The sequence below is a fragment of the Hyla sarda genome, chromosome 4, assembly GCF_029499605.1.
Source record: "Hyla sarda isolate aHylSar1 chromosome 4, aHylSar1.hap1, whole genome shotgun sequence".
In the NCBI taxonomy this organism is placed as follows: Eukaryota; Metazoa; Chordata; class Amphibia; order Anura; family Hylidae; genus Hyla; species Hyla sarda.
This window is the reverse complement of record NC_079192.1, coordinates 124,791,013-124,805,880: the sequence shown is the minus strand read 5'-3', so window position 1 is coordinate 124,805,880 and position 14,868 is coordinate 124,791,013. Positions and strand designations below refer to the sequence as shown.

Below are 14,868 nucleotides of genomic sequence, written 5' to 3'. Positions count from 1 at the left end.
AATTTTTTTTATAAAATTGCCAACTACTTTAATACAAAGAAGTCGCTGTCCAGGAGGGATTGTAAAGATTTATTTGTTTGCTTTCCTAAATGACTATGTGTTGTTGGTTTCCATGATGATGCGATTTTCTTTTTTCCATTTATTTATAGTAATAATCTCACTTGGAGAGATATGCAACATCTAGTGGTACGGACCTCAAACCCAGCGCATCTTAACACAAATGACTGGATCACAAATGGAGTTGGTCGGAAAGGTAAAAAAGATTTGCAGATTATTAGTTTGGGTTAGGAGTGAATCCAACACAGAGAATCTATAATGAAGTATTGGGATCCACTCCTAAATTTGGTAAAAATACAAAAAAAAATTTAATAAATAAAAAAAAAAAAAGTTTCAAAATGAGGCCTAAAAGCCCTTTTACCCTGCCCTAATAATGTGAATCAATCAGTGAGATCGCTGCCTGTATACAGAGCCTTTACAGGGCTCCATCTGTTGTGTTGTCCATTAACATTTTTATCAGCCACACAAAGCGATATGCAACCAATAATGATTTTATTGGCCCCACAAAAGGTTCAGTCAGCTGACTAACTGCGTTTTCTCAATCGTTGGCTGATCTGGCCCAATTTTAATGGGAAGACTTATTATGAAAGTGCAGACGAGCTTTCATTTGCCTGTGTTAAAGGGCCTTACTTATCAGGCTTTATGCAGTGATTCAAATTCCAGATGTAACAGCCCTATAGTCGACCGATATCGATTTTTTTTTTTTTTTTAGGACAGATACAGATAATCTGTGGAGGTTAGGGCCAATAGCCGATAACGTATACCAGAATATCGGTATAAATTATCGGCTATTTATCCCCCCCGTGCGACACTGCTGCAGATCATGGATTTAAAGCGGGCGCTTTAAATCAATGAACTGCAGCGACTTTAGCGGTGGCAGAGACCGCCGCAGTCACCCGGTTCTCTCCTGAGTCCTATCACTGCACCCCCCCCCCCACCACCGCACCCCCTCCACCACCTCACCGCACCCCCCCCCCCCCCCCTCCACTGCACCACCGCCCTGGCCAGAGACTGCTGCCGCCGCTTCCCCATTGCCTCCCCATTCCCGGTTTTATAATTACCTGTTCCCGGGGCCCGCGCTACTTTTGGCTCCAGCGGCATCCTCCTGAGCGGTCACTGTGTGCACTGACTGTGACGTCGCGTTGAGGACATCACTCGTCATTGCGCATAGCATAACACAGGACGCCGCAGGAGCCAGAAGTAGCGCGGACCCCGGGAACAGGTCATTATAAAACCGGGGATGGGGGAGGGAAAGGGGCAGCGGCGATAACGCCCAAAATCGTGAATATCGGCCAAACCGATAATCGGTCGATCCCTACTTTTTAGTACTTTAGAACCCTAAATCCCTCATCTCACTTGATATACACACAGCTTTTGAAATGTTGAAAAATTTGATTGGTCAGGGTCTGAGTGTTCAGTAGTGCTTCACTCACCAACTCCATCTAGTTGCAGGACACTACTCCATTATTAGCCTATGAGAACATCTACTTTAACTGGGCAGAGTTTGCAGACAGCTGGAGAGTGAAGTTCACAGCTGCATGCTTCATCTGGCTAGATCTACAGATTGGTAGGGCTCTGAGTACTGAGACTTTTTGTAAAACAAAATAAAATTTTCAGCTAGGGTATGGTTTCTCCTTGAGGAGAGTGTCATAAAGATGTGTTAAGACCTATAGGCCATTCAGGCTCCAAAGCAGCTCTCACTAATTTTTCCAGTCTACACATTGCAAAGACCAGCTTACTGCAGCAGTTGCAGGGGGGGACATGCCTAGCTTGGGCACTTGTCCTGGCAAAATCAGCTGCATGTCCAGGGGTGATGGGGACTGGACCTGGGGTGATCGGCTGATTGTTTCAGGGAGGGATTTTTAGTTTTGTATAAAGCCATGTATATTGGTACCATTTAAATTAGGGCAATTTTCTTGTTCCAGCTTGTAAGATGTGCTGTTACACACTGCATTTACACAAGTATTTTCATCAACTCGGCTGGCTTTTTTCTTGTCTTACATTTTACATATTAGATGTGCTTGTGTGTTCTAGTGAGCCACTCTTATGGATATGGGCTTCTGGATGCTGGCGCTATGGTTGCTCTGGCTAAAAACTGGACCATTGTGGGACCCCAGAGAAAATGTGTGATTACCATTCTCACAGAACCCAAGTGAGTAATGCAGATTTCGATTCTCTATTTTTTAAGCCATCTGGACATACAGAAGGAATGGTTGGCTATAATGGCAATGTTACAGATTTGAAATGTGTGTACATAATCATGCTGGTACTGCATGTACAAATGCTGTGAATGAATCAGAATGAGGTTTTGCAATTACAGCAGTTTTATATAAGGAAATGATTTATAGCTGTAATCCCTAACCTTTGTACTGCTGGGGAACACACATACAGAAAAATCCTTATCCTAGGGACCCTTTACAAAATTGCTATAGAAGTGGGAGCGCTTGCTTTCATCAAAGGAACACAAGGACCATGGAACCCTGTTCCCCCAAACACTGAATTATAGAGTCAAAAATTAAAACTTGTATTTAAGGGGTTATCCGAAGATTATTATTTATCACGTATCCACAGTTTGTGATGCATAATGAAGAGTACAGCGCTTGACTATCTTCAGAAGTCCCATAACAGTGAATGGAGCAGCAGTGCTCCATTCACTCCGTGAACCAAGAACCAACTTTCTCACAGCTGGTGAAGTTCCCAGCAGATGACCTATTTAACCACAATCTGTTAATGCAGTTCTGAGAAGCCGTTGTCACTTAAAAATGTTTGAAATTATTTAATGCTAACTTTTGCGACACAATATTGCATTCTTAACTATAGCTGTATTCATGTATGATGTGTGTCAAAATATAAATTATACAATGAATACAACTTTTGTCTGCAACCGCAATCATTTTACAAGCTGAAATTTGATTTCCAGCACATTTGGTGTGGGCCTATACAACTGTGACCCAAATTGCATAAAATGGCCCCTGCTTTTTATGGGGTCAGCACAAACTCCTTTTGTGAGGTGTGTGTGATTTTCCGCATGCTGCTCTGCAGACCATACCTTACCTTAATTACTGCAGCCGCTGATAGAGCTGGTTTATGAGGAGCGGGGTGGAGGTGTGTCACCGCCGGTCATCTGATTGTAACTATTCAGCTCGGCTCTCTGATTGTCACGCCAATTAGAACCAAGCTGCAAGACGTCAATTATGATTAATGGTCTGCAAGCCGTAATATTGCTCTCAAGTACTTGGCTGGAGTGTAGCATGGAATTACAGGCAGGCTACCATTACTACTACTATAGAGATCTGTTGGACTGATCAGGATAACATTTTCTGTCTTCTGCTAGATTAGAAGAATGTATCCTGTGGTTACATCAGATAAGTCAGGTCTTGGAATCTGCTGTTTATTCTTTAGGTTTCAAAAAGCAATGAATAAAATAAAATTTGTCACATCAAATCTTTGCACCACTGGCTAAGGTGGCAATACAGGGGAGATGTGACCTTTTAAATGATGTGGTTCAGATGTACCTATTCTGTTCTGCAAGGAGTTCAATAAGTGAACAAGACTTTCATTCTTTGGCATTTACCAGAAAGGAGAATATATCATTTTGTAGTTTGTGAAGAACACATGTAAATGGATACAGCTCCTGCTGTTATTGCTAATGGTGCTGCTCACTAAGATATAAATGTTCAGTCAGTCCTGGGAACAGACTGTGTATTACCTGGATTTGGCTCTTTGGGGGATTTAGACACACAAACTATTCACACCTCACTGGGTCAAAGCCAGAGGCTCAATGAGGCTTCTGTGCAACTGAGCATGAATGAAGCCCTGCAGGGGAAAACAGCTGCCGCTCTATCTCCTGCTCTGCTTGTGGTTGGGGTTAAGATGACTGATTCCAATAACCTTTTAGAGTTTTTATTTTATTTCTCCAATCTGTTCCTGGAGATTTCCGCTACAGAGATATGTGCCCTCTAGCACTGCAGGAACATTACTTTGTTCCCTGAAACCTGGTATTTGCATATTCATTTCTCAATTGCTTTGTAATACTGTAGAATATATTGCTTTTTATCTTTGCATATAGTTCCTGTACTTTGATATGATAGTACACCATGTATTCTTTATAAACAATGAACAGAGGGATGTGTTTGGAAACACCTGGTTCTTTGGCAGGTATTAAGTTTTGCCATCTCTGCCCACATTTTGGGAGAGCGTACCCAGTATTTGCATCAGCAGCACCTACAGACATGGACAAAATTTGTTGCTATACTTTCATTAAAGACAAGAAGACCCCAAATGCTCCCTGAAATATATTGAAACTGACAAAAGTAATAATAGACAAAATGTATTGAAAGCAGACATTGCTTTTGAATTGTGCTTCAACATATTAACTTTGATAAACAAAATAATGAAACTGGCCTGGGCAAAAATGATGGTCCCCTGAAATTAATATTTTAAGGCAGTCAGTGCAAATAAACACTGCTTTCTGTAACGCTCAATGACACTTCTGCACTTGTCTCCAGGTATCTTGGCCCACTCCTCATAAGATACTGCTCCAGCTGTCTCAGTTGTGATGGTGTCTTCTCCAGACTGCAGGTTTCATCTCCTTCCACATATGTTTAAAGGGTACCTCTCATCAAAAAAACTTTTGATATATTATAGATTAATGTATGCAGAATAACTTTACAATTGCATGTTATTAAAAAATATGCTTCTTTCTATTTAATTTTCCACTTTGAAGAAATGACCACTAGGGGTCTCCCTACCAGTCCTGGCAGCAAGCATTTCAGACTCAAGCAGGAGTCCTAAACACTACGAGCTGCCAGTCTGCTTTGTTCACAAAGGAGAACACTCAGAGCTTCCAGCCTGCTTTGTTCACAGCCTGTTTGGCTGTGAACAAAGCAGGCTGGCAGCTCTGAGTGTTTAGGACTCCAGCATGAGTCAGAAATGCTTGCTGACAGGACTGATCGGGGAAAAATACAATAGAAAGAAGCATATTTTTCATTAACATGCTATTGGAAAGTTATTCAACATTCATTAATCTAAAATATATCAGAAGTTTATTTGATGAGAGGTACCCTGTAAGGGGGTACTCTGCTGCTCAGTCTTTGGAACAAACTGTTCCAAACACTGGAACCGGTGCCCGGAGCTCATGACATCGTAGTCCCGCCCCACATGACGTCACTGGGGCTGTAAAGTCTCAAGCTCCCGGCTACAGCGTTCGGAACAGTTTGTTCCAAACGCTGAGCAGCGGACTACCCCTTTAATAGAATTCAGATCAGGGCTCATAAAAGCAACTTCAAAATAGTCCAACAATTTGCTCTTAGCCATTCTTGGGTGCTTTTAGCTGTGCGGTTTTTGGGTCATTATCCTGATGGAGGACACATGATCTGTGACTGAGACCAAGCTTCCTGATGCTAGGCAGCACATTTCACTCCAGAATGCCTTTATAGTCTTGAGATTTCATTTTACCCTGTACAGATTTAAGACGCTCTGTATGAGATGCAGTAAAGCCACCCCAAAACATAACCAAGCCTCCTCTATGTTTCACAGAAGGCACAGTGTTCAGTTCTATGTTCGCAGACAAAAAAAAGTAAACCTACAAAGAAAAGTTATGACTTACCCAAAAGATCACATTTTTTTCTCCTCTGTCCAAAAGACATTCTCCCAGAAGCTTTGTGGTTTGTCCTTTGGGCAGATAAGACCAAATTGAGGATTTTCGGCAAGTCACAATAGCTTTATGTTAACAGTTACAAAAAAAATAAATATATATATATATATATATACAAAGAAAATAACACTGAACATACTTTGGAGCATGAAGGAGGCTTCGTTATGCTTTGGGGCTTTTTTGCTGCATCTAGCACAGGGTACAATGAAATCTCAAGACTATCAAGGCATTCTGGAGCAAAATGTGCTGCCCACTGTCAGGAAGCTTGGTCTCGGTCATGGGTTCTCCACCAGCATAAAAACCCAAAAAGTTCATTTCACAATAGTCCAGTTATGATCCCTGATCTGAAGCCTATTAAACACCTGTGGACCTAAAACATGTACAGGGTGGGCCATTTATATGGATACACCTTAATAAAATGGGAATGGTTGGTGATATTAACTTCCTGTTTGTGGCACATTAGTATATGTGAGGGGGGAACTTTTCAAAATGGGTGGTGACCATGGCGGCCATTTTGAAGTTGGCCAACTTTAGTTTTTTCAACAGGAAGAGGGTCATGTGACACACCAAACTTATTGGGAATTTTACAAGAAAAACAATGATGTGCTTGGTTTTAACGTAACTTTATTCTTTCATGAGTTATTTACAAGTTTCTGACCACTTATAAAATGTGATCAATGTGCTGCCCATTGTGTTGGATTGTCAATGCAACCCTCTTCTCCCACTCTTCACACACTGATAGAAACAACACAGGAGAAATGCTAGCACAGGCTTCCAGTATCCGTAGTTTCAGGTGCTGCAGAATGGGCAAAACAAAAATTGGAACAGGCTTCTTACATGACAGTGGGCTCGGCCTATCACTGGCAGGGGCGGGACATCGCTGCGGCCAGTGATAGGCTGAAGGCTGTCCGACGTTCCAGGGCCGACGTAGGTAAGTTAAAATTTTATTTTCTTTATCTTTTGCAGCCCGGGCATAGGAATACAGCGTACAGCAGTGGTCTCAAACCTGCGGACCTCCAGCTGTTGCAAAACTACAATTCCCAGCATGCCCGGACAGCGTTGGCTGTCCCGGCATGCTGGGAGTTGTAGTTTTGCAACATCAGGCGGTCCGCAGGTTGGAGACCACTGGCGTACAGTATAGAGTTCCAGCGCCGGTGTCGGCCTGCAACAAAGAGGAGGAGGGTAGTGCTTGACATCTGTGAGTAGTACCCCGCTGGCTGGGCTGATAATGAATTGGGGGGGAGCAGAAAAGTGCAGGCGGGTAACATGATTTAGTGGGGTGGGAGAAATACCGTTATATACTGTGGAACCGCCATAAGTTAGAAAAATACCGTGATGCACATTTTTGGTCATACCGCCCAGCTCTAAACAGGGCCCTCAGTTAACGCAGAAGATTTTGTTCAGTGATGAGGCAAACTTTTATGTGAATGTGAAGTTAACAAACAAAACCACCGCTATTGGTCTGACACTAATCCCTAGATCCCTCCAAGACTGTTGGAACACAATTATTGATGGTATGGTGTGGTATATGGGGTACAAAGATAGTGGGGCCATTCTACATCAATGGAAACCTCAAGGCCACTGGATATGAGGAATTGCTACATGATGATGTGTTTCCCTCTTTATGCACTGAAGCTGGCACGTTCCTTGAGTTTTTCCAGCAAGATGGTGACCACCACATTATGGGTGTCAGGTCCGAGCATTCCTAGATGAACAGTTTCCTGGATAGTGGATTGGTCGTTGTGGGCCAGTTGAATGGCCCCCAAGGTCTCCCGATCTAACCCCCTTAGACTTTATCTTTGGGGTCATCTGAAGGCAATTGTCTATCCCCTTAACGACACAGGACGTATATGGGACCTATAACACTGCAAAAAAAAAATGTTAAAAAAAGTGTTAATAAAGGTCATTTAACCCCTTCCCTAATAAAAGTTTGAATCACCCCCCTTTTCCCATAAAAAAAAATAAGTGTAAAAAAATAAATATATAAACATATGTGGTATCGCCGCATGCGTAAATGTCCGAACTATAAAAATATATCATTAATTAAACCGTACGTTCAATGGCGTACGCACAAAAAAATTCAAAAGTCAAAAAAAAGTGCATTTTGGTCACTTTTTATACCATTAAAAAATGAATAAAAAGTGATCAAAAAGTCCGATCAAAACAAAAATCATACCGATAAAAACTTCAGATCACGGCGCAAAAAATGAATCATCATACCGCCCTGTACGTGGAAAAATAAAAAAGTTATAGGGGTCAGAAGATTACATTTTTAAACGCATAAATTTTCCTGCATGTAGTTATGATTTTTTTCCGGAAGTGCGACAAAATCAAACCTATATAAGTAGGGTATCATTTTAACCGTATGGACCTACAGAATAATAAGGTGTAATTTTTACCGAAATATGCACTGCGTAGAAACGGAAGCCCCCAAAAGTTGCAAAATGGCATTTTTTCTTCGATTTTGTCGCACAATGATTTTTTTTTCCGTTTCGCCGTGCATTTTTGGGTAAAATGACGGTCACTGCAAAGTAGAATTGGTGACGCAAAAAATAAGCCATAATATGGATTTTTAGGTGGAAAATTGAAAGGGTTATGATTTTTAAAAGGTAAGGAGGAAAAAACGAAAGTGCAAAAACGGAAAAACCTTGAGTCCTTAAGGGGCTATGCTGTGAAGATACGAGATGTGCAGCACCTGAAACTACGGATACTGGAAGCCTGTGCTAGCATTTCTCCTGCGGTTTTGCTATCAGTGTGTGAAGAGTGGGAGAAGAGGGTTGCATTGACAATCCAACACAATGGGCAGCACATTGAACACATTTTATAAGTGGTCAGAAACTTGTAAATAACTCACGAAAGAATGAAGTTACGTTAAAACCGGGCACATCATTGTATTTCTTGTGAAATTCCCAATACGTTTGATGTGTCACATGACCCTCTTCCTATTGAAAAAACAAATGTTGGATTCAAAATAGCCGACTTCAAAATGGCCACCATGGTCACCACCCATCTTGAAAAGTTTCCCCCCCCCTCACATATAGTAATGTGCCACAAACAGGAAGTTAATATCACCAACCATTCCCATTTTATTAAGGTGTATCCATATAAATGGCCCACCTTGTATTCTGGAGACAACTGGAGCAGGCCAACTGGAGTGGGGTAAGATACCTGTATACAAGTGCAGAATTCTCATTGAGAGTCACAGAAATCGCTTGATTGCTGTGACTGCCTTAAAAGGTTGTGTAGGTTCCATTCATTCTTGTCCAGGCTGTTTTATTATTTTGTTTTTCAAAAATAGAGGTTTGTTCACCCTTCTGGATACCGATACATCTCTGACGTGTTATTGTAACTACACTTATATCTGTGTGCGTCCTCAGTCAGCCAAGTATACTTTTCTAAAAGTATAATTTATAACAGTATGTGGACTATATTTTTACTCTAAATTTGTTGGTTACTTTTTTGTGACTTTTCAAGTAGACTATTTTCTCATGATTGTGTTTGTATGTCAAAAAAACAAATAGTTTTTTCTGCATTGGTCATGAATTTATTATGTGTGACTCTTGGTGAAAAGCCACAAAGCCCTCAATGTGTTGCAAATCTACACCAGCCCAGGCCTGGCTTACAAAACTGGCTGTGGACAGCATTAGTAAAATGTCGCACAAATTGTCACAACAGGTAAGAGTCAGAACCATACAAAGTGGCACACTGAAGTGTAATTTCAAAACAATGTGTACTAGCACCATAGTTATCACTATGTAACCAATTAATAAATTTGGTGCACGAACACATTACCACCACACAAATTAAAGGTGATAAATTCCCCCCCCCCCCCCCCCCCCATTGCACTCCAAAGCTGTTTTGCGATTGTTTCAGGATCCATTGTTTCTTCTAGTTGATGAGCCAACTGTAATGGCAAGTGACCTAAATAATTTGCATTCTTTTTCATTCATGATCTCTAATTGGTATAAATAAATGTTCTGATTCCTAGGGACATAGGAAAGCGAGTGGAAGTCAGGCGAAAAGTGGAGCCCTGCATCGGGATGTCCAACTACATCAGCACTTTGGAGCATGTTCAAGCCAGGCTAACCTTGTCTTACAATCGCAGAGGAGACCTTGCCATTTATCTCACAAGTCCCATGGGCACTCGCTCCAGTCTGCTGGCACCTAGGTAACCATATTTCTAAGGCAAGATGTTTCATAGGGATATTTAATGACCATGTTAATTTTTCAATATCTTGAAATAAGAACTATTGGTATATGATCCACACTAAATTATTTTTAGTCTGATTATGGGTCTTTACCTATTTAAACTCTATAAAGACAATTAAAGACCTCCGGGAAGCTATAGAAATTAAAGGAAGACAATCAGACTTTTCTCAAATACTGTACATATCATTAAAAAAAAAAAATTTCCCTCACCATTACATGGAAAAGGTTTTGCTTATTTTAGCATAGTCTCCTATTTGTTTAATCCACTGCCATCTATTTTGTGTTTCTCAAAACTAACAAGTCTCCTTTAACTGTTAGTTTGTCTCTTTCGCTCAGACAGTTGTCGAGTGTGTCGGTCACTGTTATGCTGGTGATATTGCAAAATTGCTAGGAATGCCCAGTATTACCAGACCTAAATATTGTAGGTCATTAAATGGTTTCATTTAGAAAATGGTGTGTGTGCGATTAATAATTTAGTGAGTATTACATAGATCCAGGAGCTTCTAGGCCCTAAATCAGTGTTTCCCAACCATAGTGCCTCCAGCATGCTGGGAGTTGTAGTTTTAAAACAGCTGTAAGCACCCTGGTTGGGAAATACTGCCTTGGACAGGCAAGAAACAAAGACAAATGGCAAGTTGCATTTCAGAAGAATATTTAGCTATTTTATTGTGATCCTGTATTTTATGAGATGGTTTTTCAGGATTAACTTTTTGTGCAGATACAATACTTCATAAATAGTGGTAACATGCATAAGATTAGATATTTACAAAATTCTTATAGTATGGCTGCTTTTGTAATCGCATTCAGCTGCTAAAGACTTCATGGGAACACAATCCAATGGCTCTCAGGCAGATTCATATAACAAGGCTTTCAGTGATAGTTGTTCTTGTAGGAGAACAATAATAATTCCAAAGTCTACTAAAGTATATTCTTTACTCAAAACCTCAGAATTGTACCGCTGTAAGCATACACCTGACCAGTGCACAATGAATAATTTCAAAGTAGACCACATATACCGATATACACTGCTCAAAAAAATAAAGGGAACACAAAGATAACACATCCTAGATCTGAATGAATGAACTAATTGTATGAAATGCTTTCGTCTTTACATAGTTGAATGTGCTGACAACAAAATCACACAAAAATTATCAATGGAAATCAAATTTATCAACCCATGGAGGTCTGGATATGGAGTCACACTCAAAATCAAAGTGGAAAACCACACTACAGGCTGATCCAACTTTGATCTAAGTCAAAATGAGGCTCAGTAGTGTGTGTGGCCTCCATGTGCCCGTATGACCTCCCTACAATTCCTGGGCATGCTCCTGATGAGGTGGCAGATGGTCTCCTGAGGGATGTCCTCCCAGACCTGGACTAAAGCATCCGCCAACTCCTGGACAGCCTGTGGTGCAACGTGGCGTTGGTGGATGGAGCGAGACATGATGTCCCAGATGTGTTCAATCGGATTCAGGTCTGGGGAACGGGCGGGCCAGTCCATTGCATCAATGCCTTCCTCTTGCAGGAACTGCTGACACACTCCAGCCACATGAGGTCTAGCATTGTCTTGCATTAGAAGGAACCCAGGGCCAACCGCACCAGCATATGGTCTCACAAGGAGTCTGAGGATCTCATCTCTGTACCTAATGGCAGTCAGGCTACCTCTGGCAAGCACATGGAGGGCTGTGTGGCCCCCAAAGAAATGCCACCCCACACCATTACTGACCCACCGCCAAACCGGTCATGCTGGATGATTTTGCAGGCAGCTGAACATTCTCCACGGCATCTCCAGACTCTGCCACGTGTGTCACATGTGCTTAGTGTGGACCTGCTTTCATCTGTGAATTTGCCAATCTTGGTGTTCTCTGGCAAATGCCAAACGTCCTGTATGGTGTTGGGCTGTAAGCACAACCCCCACCTGTGGACGTCGGGCCCTCAAACCACTCTCCTGGTGTCTGTTTCTGACCTTTTGAGTGGACACATGCACATTTGTGGCCTGCTGGAGATCATTTTGCTTGGCTCTGGCAGTGCTGCTCCTTGCTCAAAGGAAGAGGTAGCGGTCCTGCTGCTGGGTTGTTGGCCTCCTCCACGTTTCTTGATGTACTGGCCTGTCTCTTGGTAGCACCCTTATTCTCTGGACACTACGCTGACAGACACTGCAAACCTTCTTACCACAGCTCGCATTGATATGCCATCCTGGATGAGCTGCACTACCTGAGCCACTTGTGTGGGTTGTAGACTCCGTCTCATGCTACCACTAGAGTGAAAGCACTGCCAGCATTCAAAAGTGACCAAAACATCAGCCAGGAAGCATAGGCAGTGAGAAGTGGTCTGTGGTCACCACCTGCAGAACCACTCCTTTATTGGGGGTGTCTTGTTAATTGCCTATAATTTCCACCTGTTGTCTGTTCCATTTGCACAGCGGCATGTGAAATTGATTGTCAATCAGTGTTGCTTCCTGAGTGGACAGTGTGATTTCACAGAAGTGTGATTGACTTGGAGTTACATTGTGTTGTTTAAGTGTTCCCTTTATTTTTTTTGAGCAGTGTAGTTTAGCATTTAGCTGAGCTAACTGCAGACATTCCACTATTTTCTGAAAGCCACAAGTCTTCTATCATCAGTCCCTCTTAAAGAGGAAAAGTCCATTCTCTCTAGAATCCTTTCTGCAGAATATATAATCCATGGAAGGTAAGAAACCACACCCTAAACAGTTTTCTTCCTGAGGCAGGAACCCTCTACTTTTTGAAATGCATTAGACCGCTTTATATCCTTTATTGGACACTGTACTTCTAACTGGTGACCTCACAGCAATGCACGAAACGGCTCCAACCAGTGCAAATCCGCAAATGTTCAGGTTATAGTTTCTTCACTCCCTTTTGGATTACATTTTGTAAATATTATTCTCCAGAAAGTTGTTTTTTATTTTAACTTTTTTAAATGGACTGATTATTGAGGGACTAAAGCTCCCAATAAAACAGAGACCTGTCTGATGACCTCGGTTACGGCACATGCTAAAATGGTTCTGGTGCCTATGATCCACTCTAGCGGTTTTACCAACCATAGTGAAATTATGCATTGCATTGTGCAGTGATCACACGTATGGTAGCTGCACAGTTATGAGATTTTCTGCTTTCTTGTCATTAAGGAGCACAGTAGAAATTTGAGTTACCGTATTATTGATTTTTGTTTAGGGTGGTGGAGCGTGTCATATTAATACATATATATCATTTGGCAGTGAAGTAGATTGTGTCTATTCCCATTGTTACATTTTATGTAGGTGGAACACAAAGTTACAAGCACCCCAAAATAAATTCACCCATGAGGATATCATGTAATTAAAATATTTATCTACCACAATTATTGGTTCAAAAATCTATAAAAATATTTCAAAACACAATGAACACAGAAGGAGAAGAAGAACACATTTTTAGGCGCAGGTGTTCATTTTATGGGATTTGATAACTTACAGAGCAATGATGTCCTATAAGAGTCTAGTACTTCGTTGTTTAGTGTGTGGGGTAAAGGCTTCTTTTCTTATCACTACCCCAGGCCTCACGACTACTCTGGTGATGGTTTTAATGACTGGGCTTTTATGACCACACATTCATGGGATGAGGACCCTGCAGGAGAGTGGGTGCTGGAGATTGAAAATGCAAGTGGCAACAATAACTATGGTAAGTGTTTTTTTTATTTTTCCCTATTATTCTTTTTCCAATCTCTTGAGTTTGTGGTGTAGTTTAGGTTGAGATGCACTATTCCGAAGTTCTGCCACTTCTGACCCAAATTCCTTTATTTGCTTATTACATTTATTAAATCTACTTTCAACATAGGAGAATATAGGACGTAATGATTTATCATCCCCGTGACCCCACATAGTGAGCTTGTTTTTTGTTTTTATACCAGGAGGACACCATTTTATATTGCAGATATTGCAGGCTGATGAAGGGCAAACGTTGTATCTGAAATTGGAAGAATTTAAATGGTCATTACCTTCATATTTTAGCTAGAAAAATGGTGTGTAGGGGAATTGTTCAGCTTTCTGCTTAACAATGTAAGTTTCACCTGTGTACTACATGAGGAATGAAGCAGAAAGAGTGAACCCCACTTTGTAGACTATACTGCTTACTCTGAATTTTCTGCACTTGCCAGAAACGTGATAAAAGGCAGACTGCTAAGGGTGCTTTCACACTTTTGTCTTTGATTCCTGTATTGCAAGTTATTTAAGGCATTAAAACATTAGTTAGAAAATCTTTTCTCTTATAGAAGCTTTATGCATTTCAACCCCTTTGTTTTCTCAGAGAATAAAGGAACATTTCCAGTACACATGGAACAAATTTCCTTGAATGTGTTGGATTAAACTTAAAAAATCCCTAATATTAGTGTTTGAATTCTTTGATGATCTTAGGGCAGGGACTACTGCTTGAAAAAGCAAATGTTTCCAAAAAAGTGACATCCCTTTGGTAAGTACATGGCAGGTTGTCAGCGTGTTACAGTGATGATTAGATGCACGCACCAGAGATACTGTCAGCTTTAGCCATTTGCATTAAATCAAATTTTCTAGGCTGAAAATTTTAAACTGCTGATGTACAGATAGTTGGTAGATTTCTAGGAATCTGAAAAATGAGGATGATGGTTCAAACATGAATCTTTCCAGATGTCACTTACAGGTGTTTTGGCATAAACTTTATTCAAAGAGGATTTTAAGCTAAAATGTATTTAAACAGGTTCAGTCTACATTCTTGTGTAAGACTACAGTAGTGCTAGAAATGGCAGACCAGGATGGCAATGGCTTATAGAAAGTATAATTCAGGTTTGTATTTAATGTGACTGTATAGTCCTGAGCTTCAAAATCATCCAAAGTTCATCTTGGCGTTCCCTTCTCTTCTGGAAATCCCTTCCCTATTCCATTTGCCATTCTCCAAACCATCAAAACATTCACTAGAAAT

General features: G+C 41.1%; 1 protein-coding gene across 2 annotated transcripts in view; it reads left to right on the top strand.

Moving 5' to 3' along the window:
* Nucleotides 1-14,868, top strand: part of FURIN (furin, paired basic amino acid cleaving enzyme) — a 218,411-nt gene that overhangs the window by 191,740 nt on the left and 11,803 nt on the right. For both annotated transcript variants that reach the window (XM_056572041.1, XM_056572040.1), the window contains exons 11-14: nt 150-253; nt 2,092-2,209; nt 9,702-9,881; nt 13,472-13,596. In XM_056572041.1, coding sequence (XP_056428016.1) covers nt 150-253; nt 2,092-2,209; nt 9,702-9,881; nt 13,472-13,596 — 527 coding nt within the window. The remainder of the gene's footprint in view (nt 1-149; nt 254-2,091; nt 2,210-9,701; nt 9,882-13,471; nt 13,597-14,868) is intronic.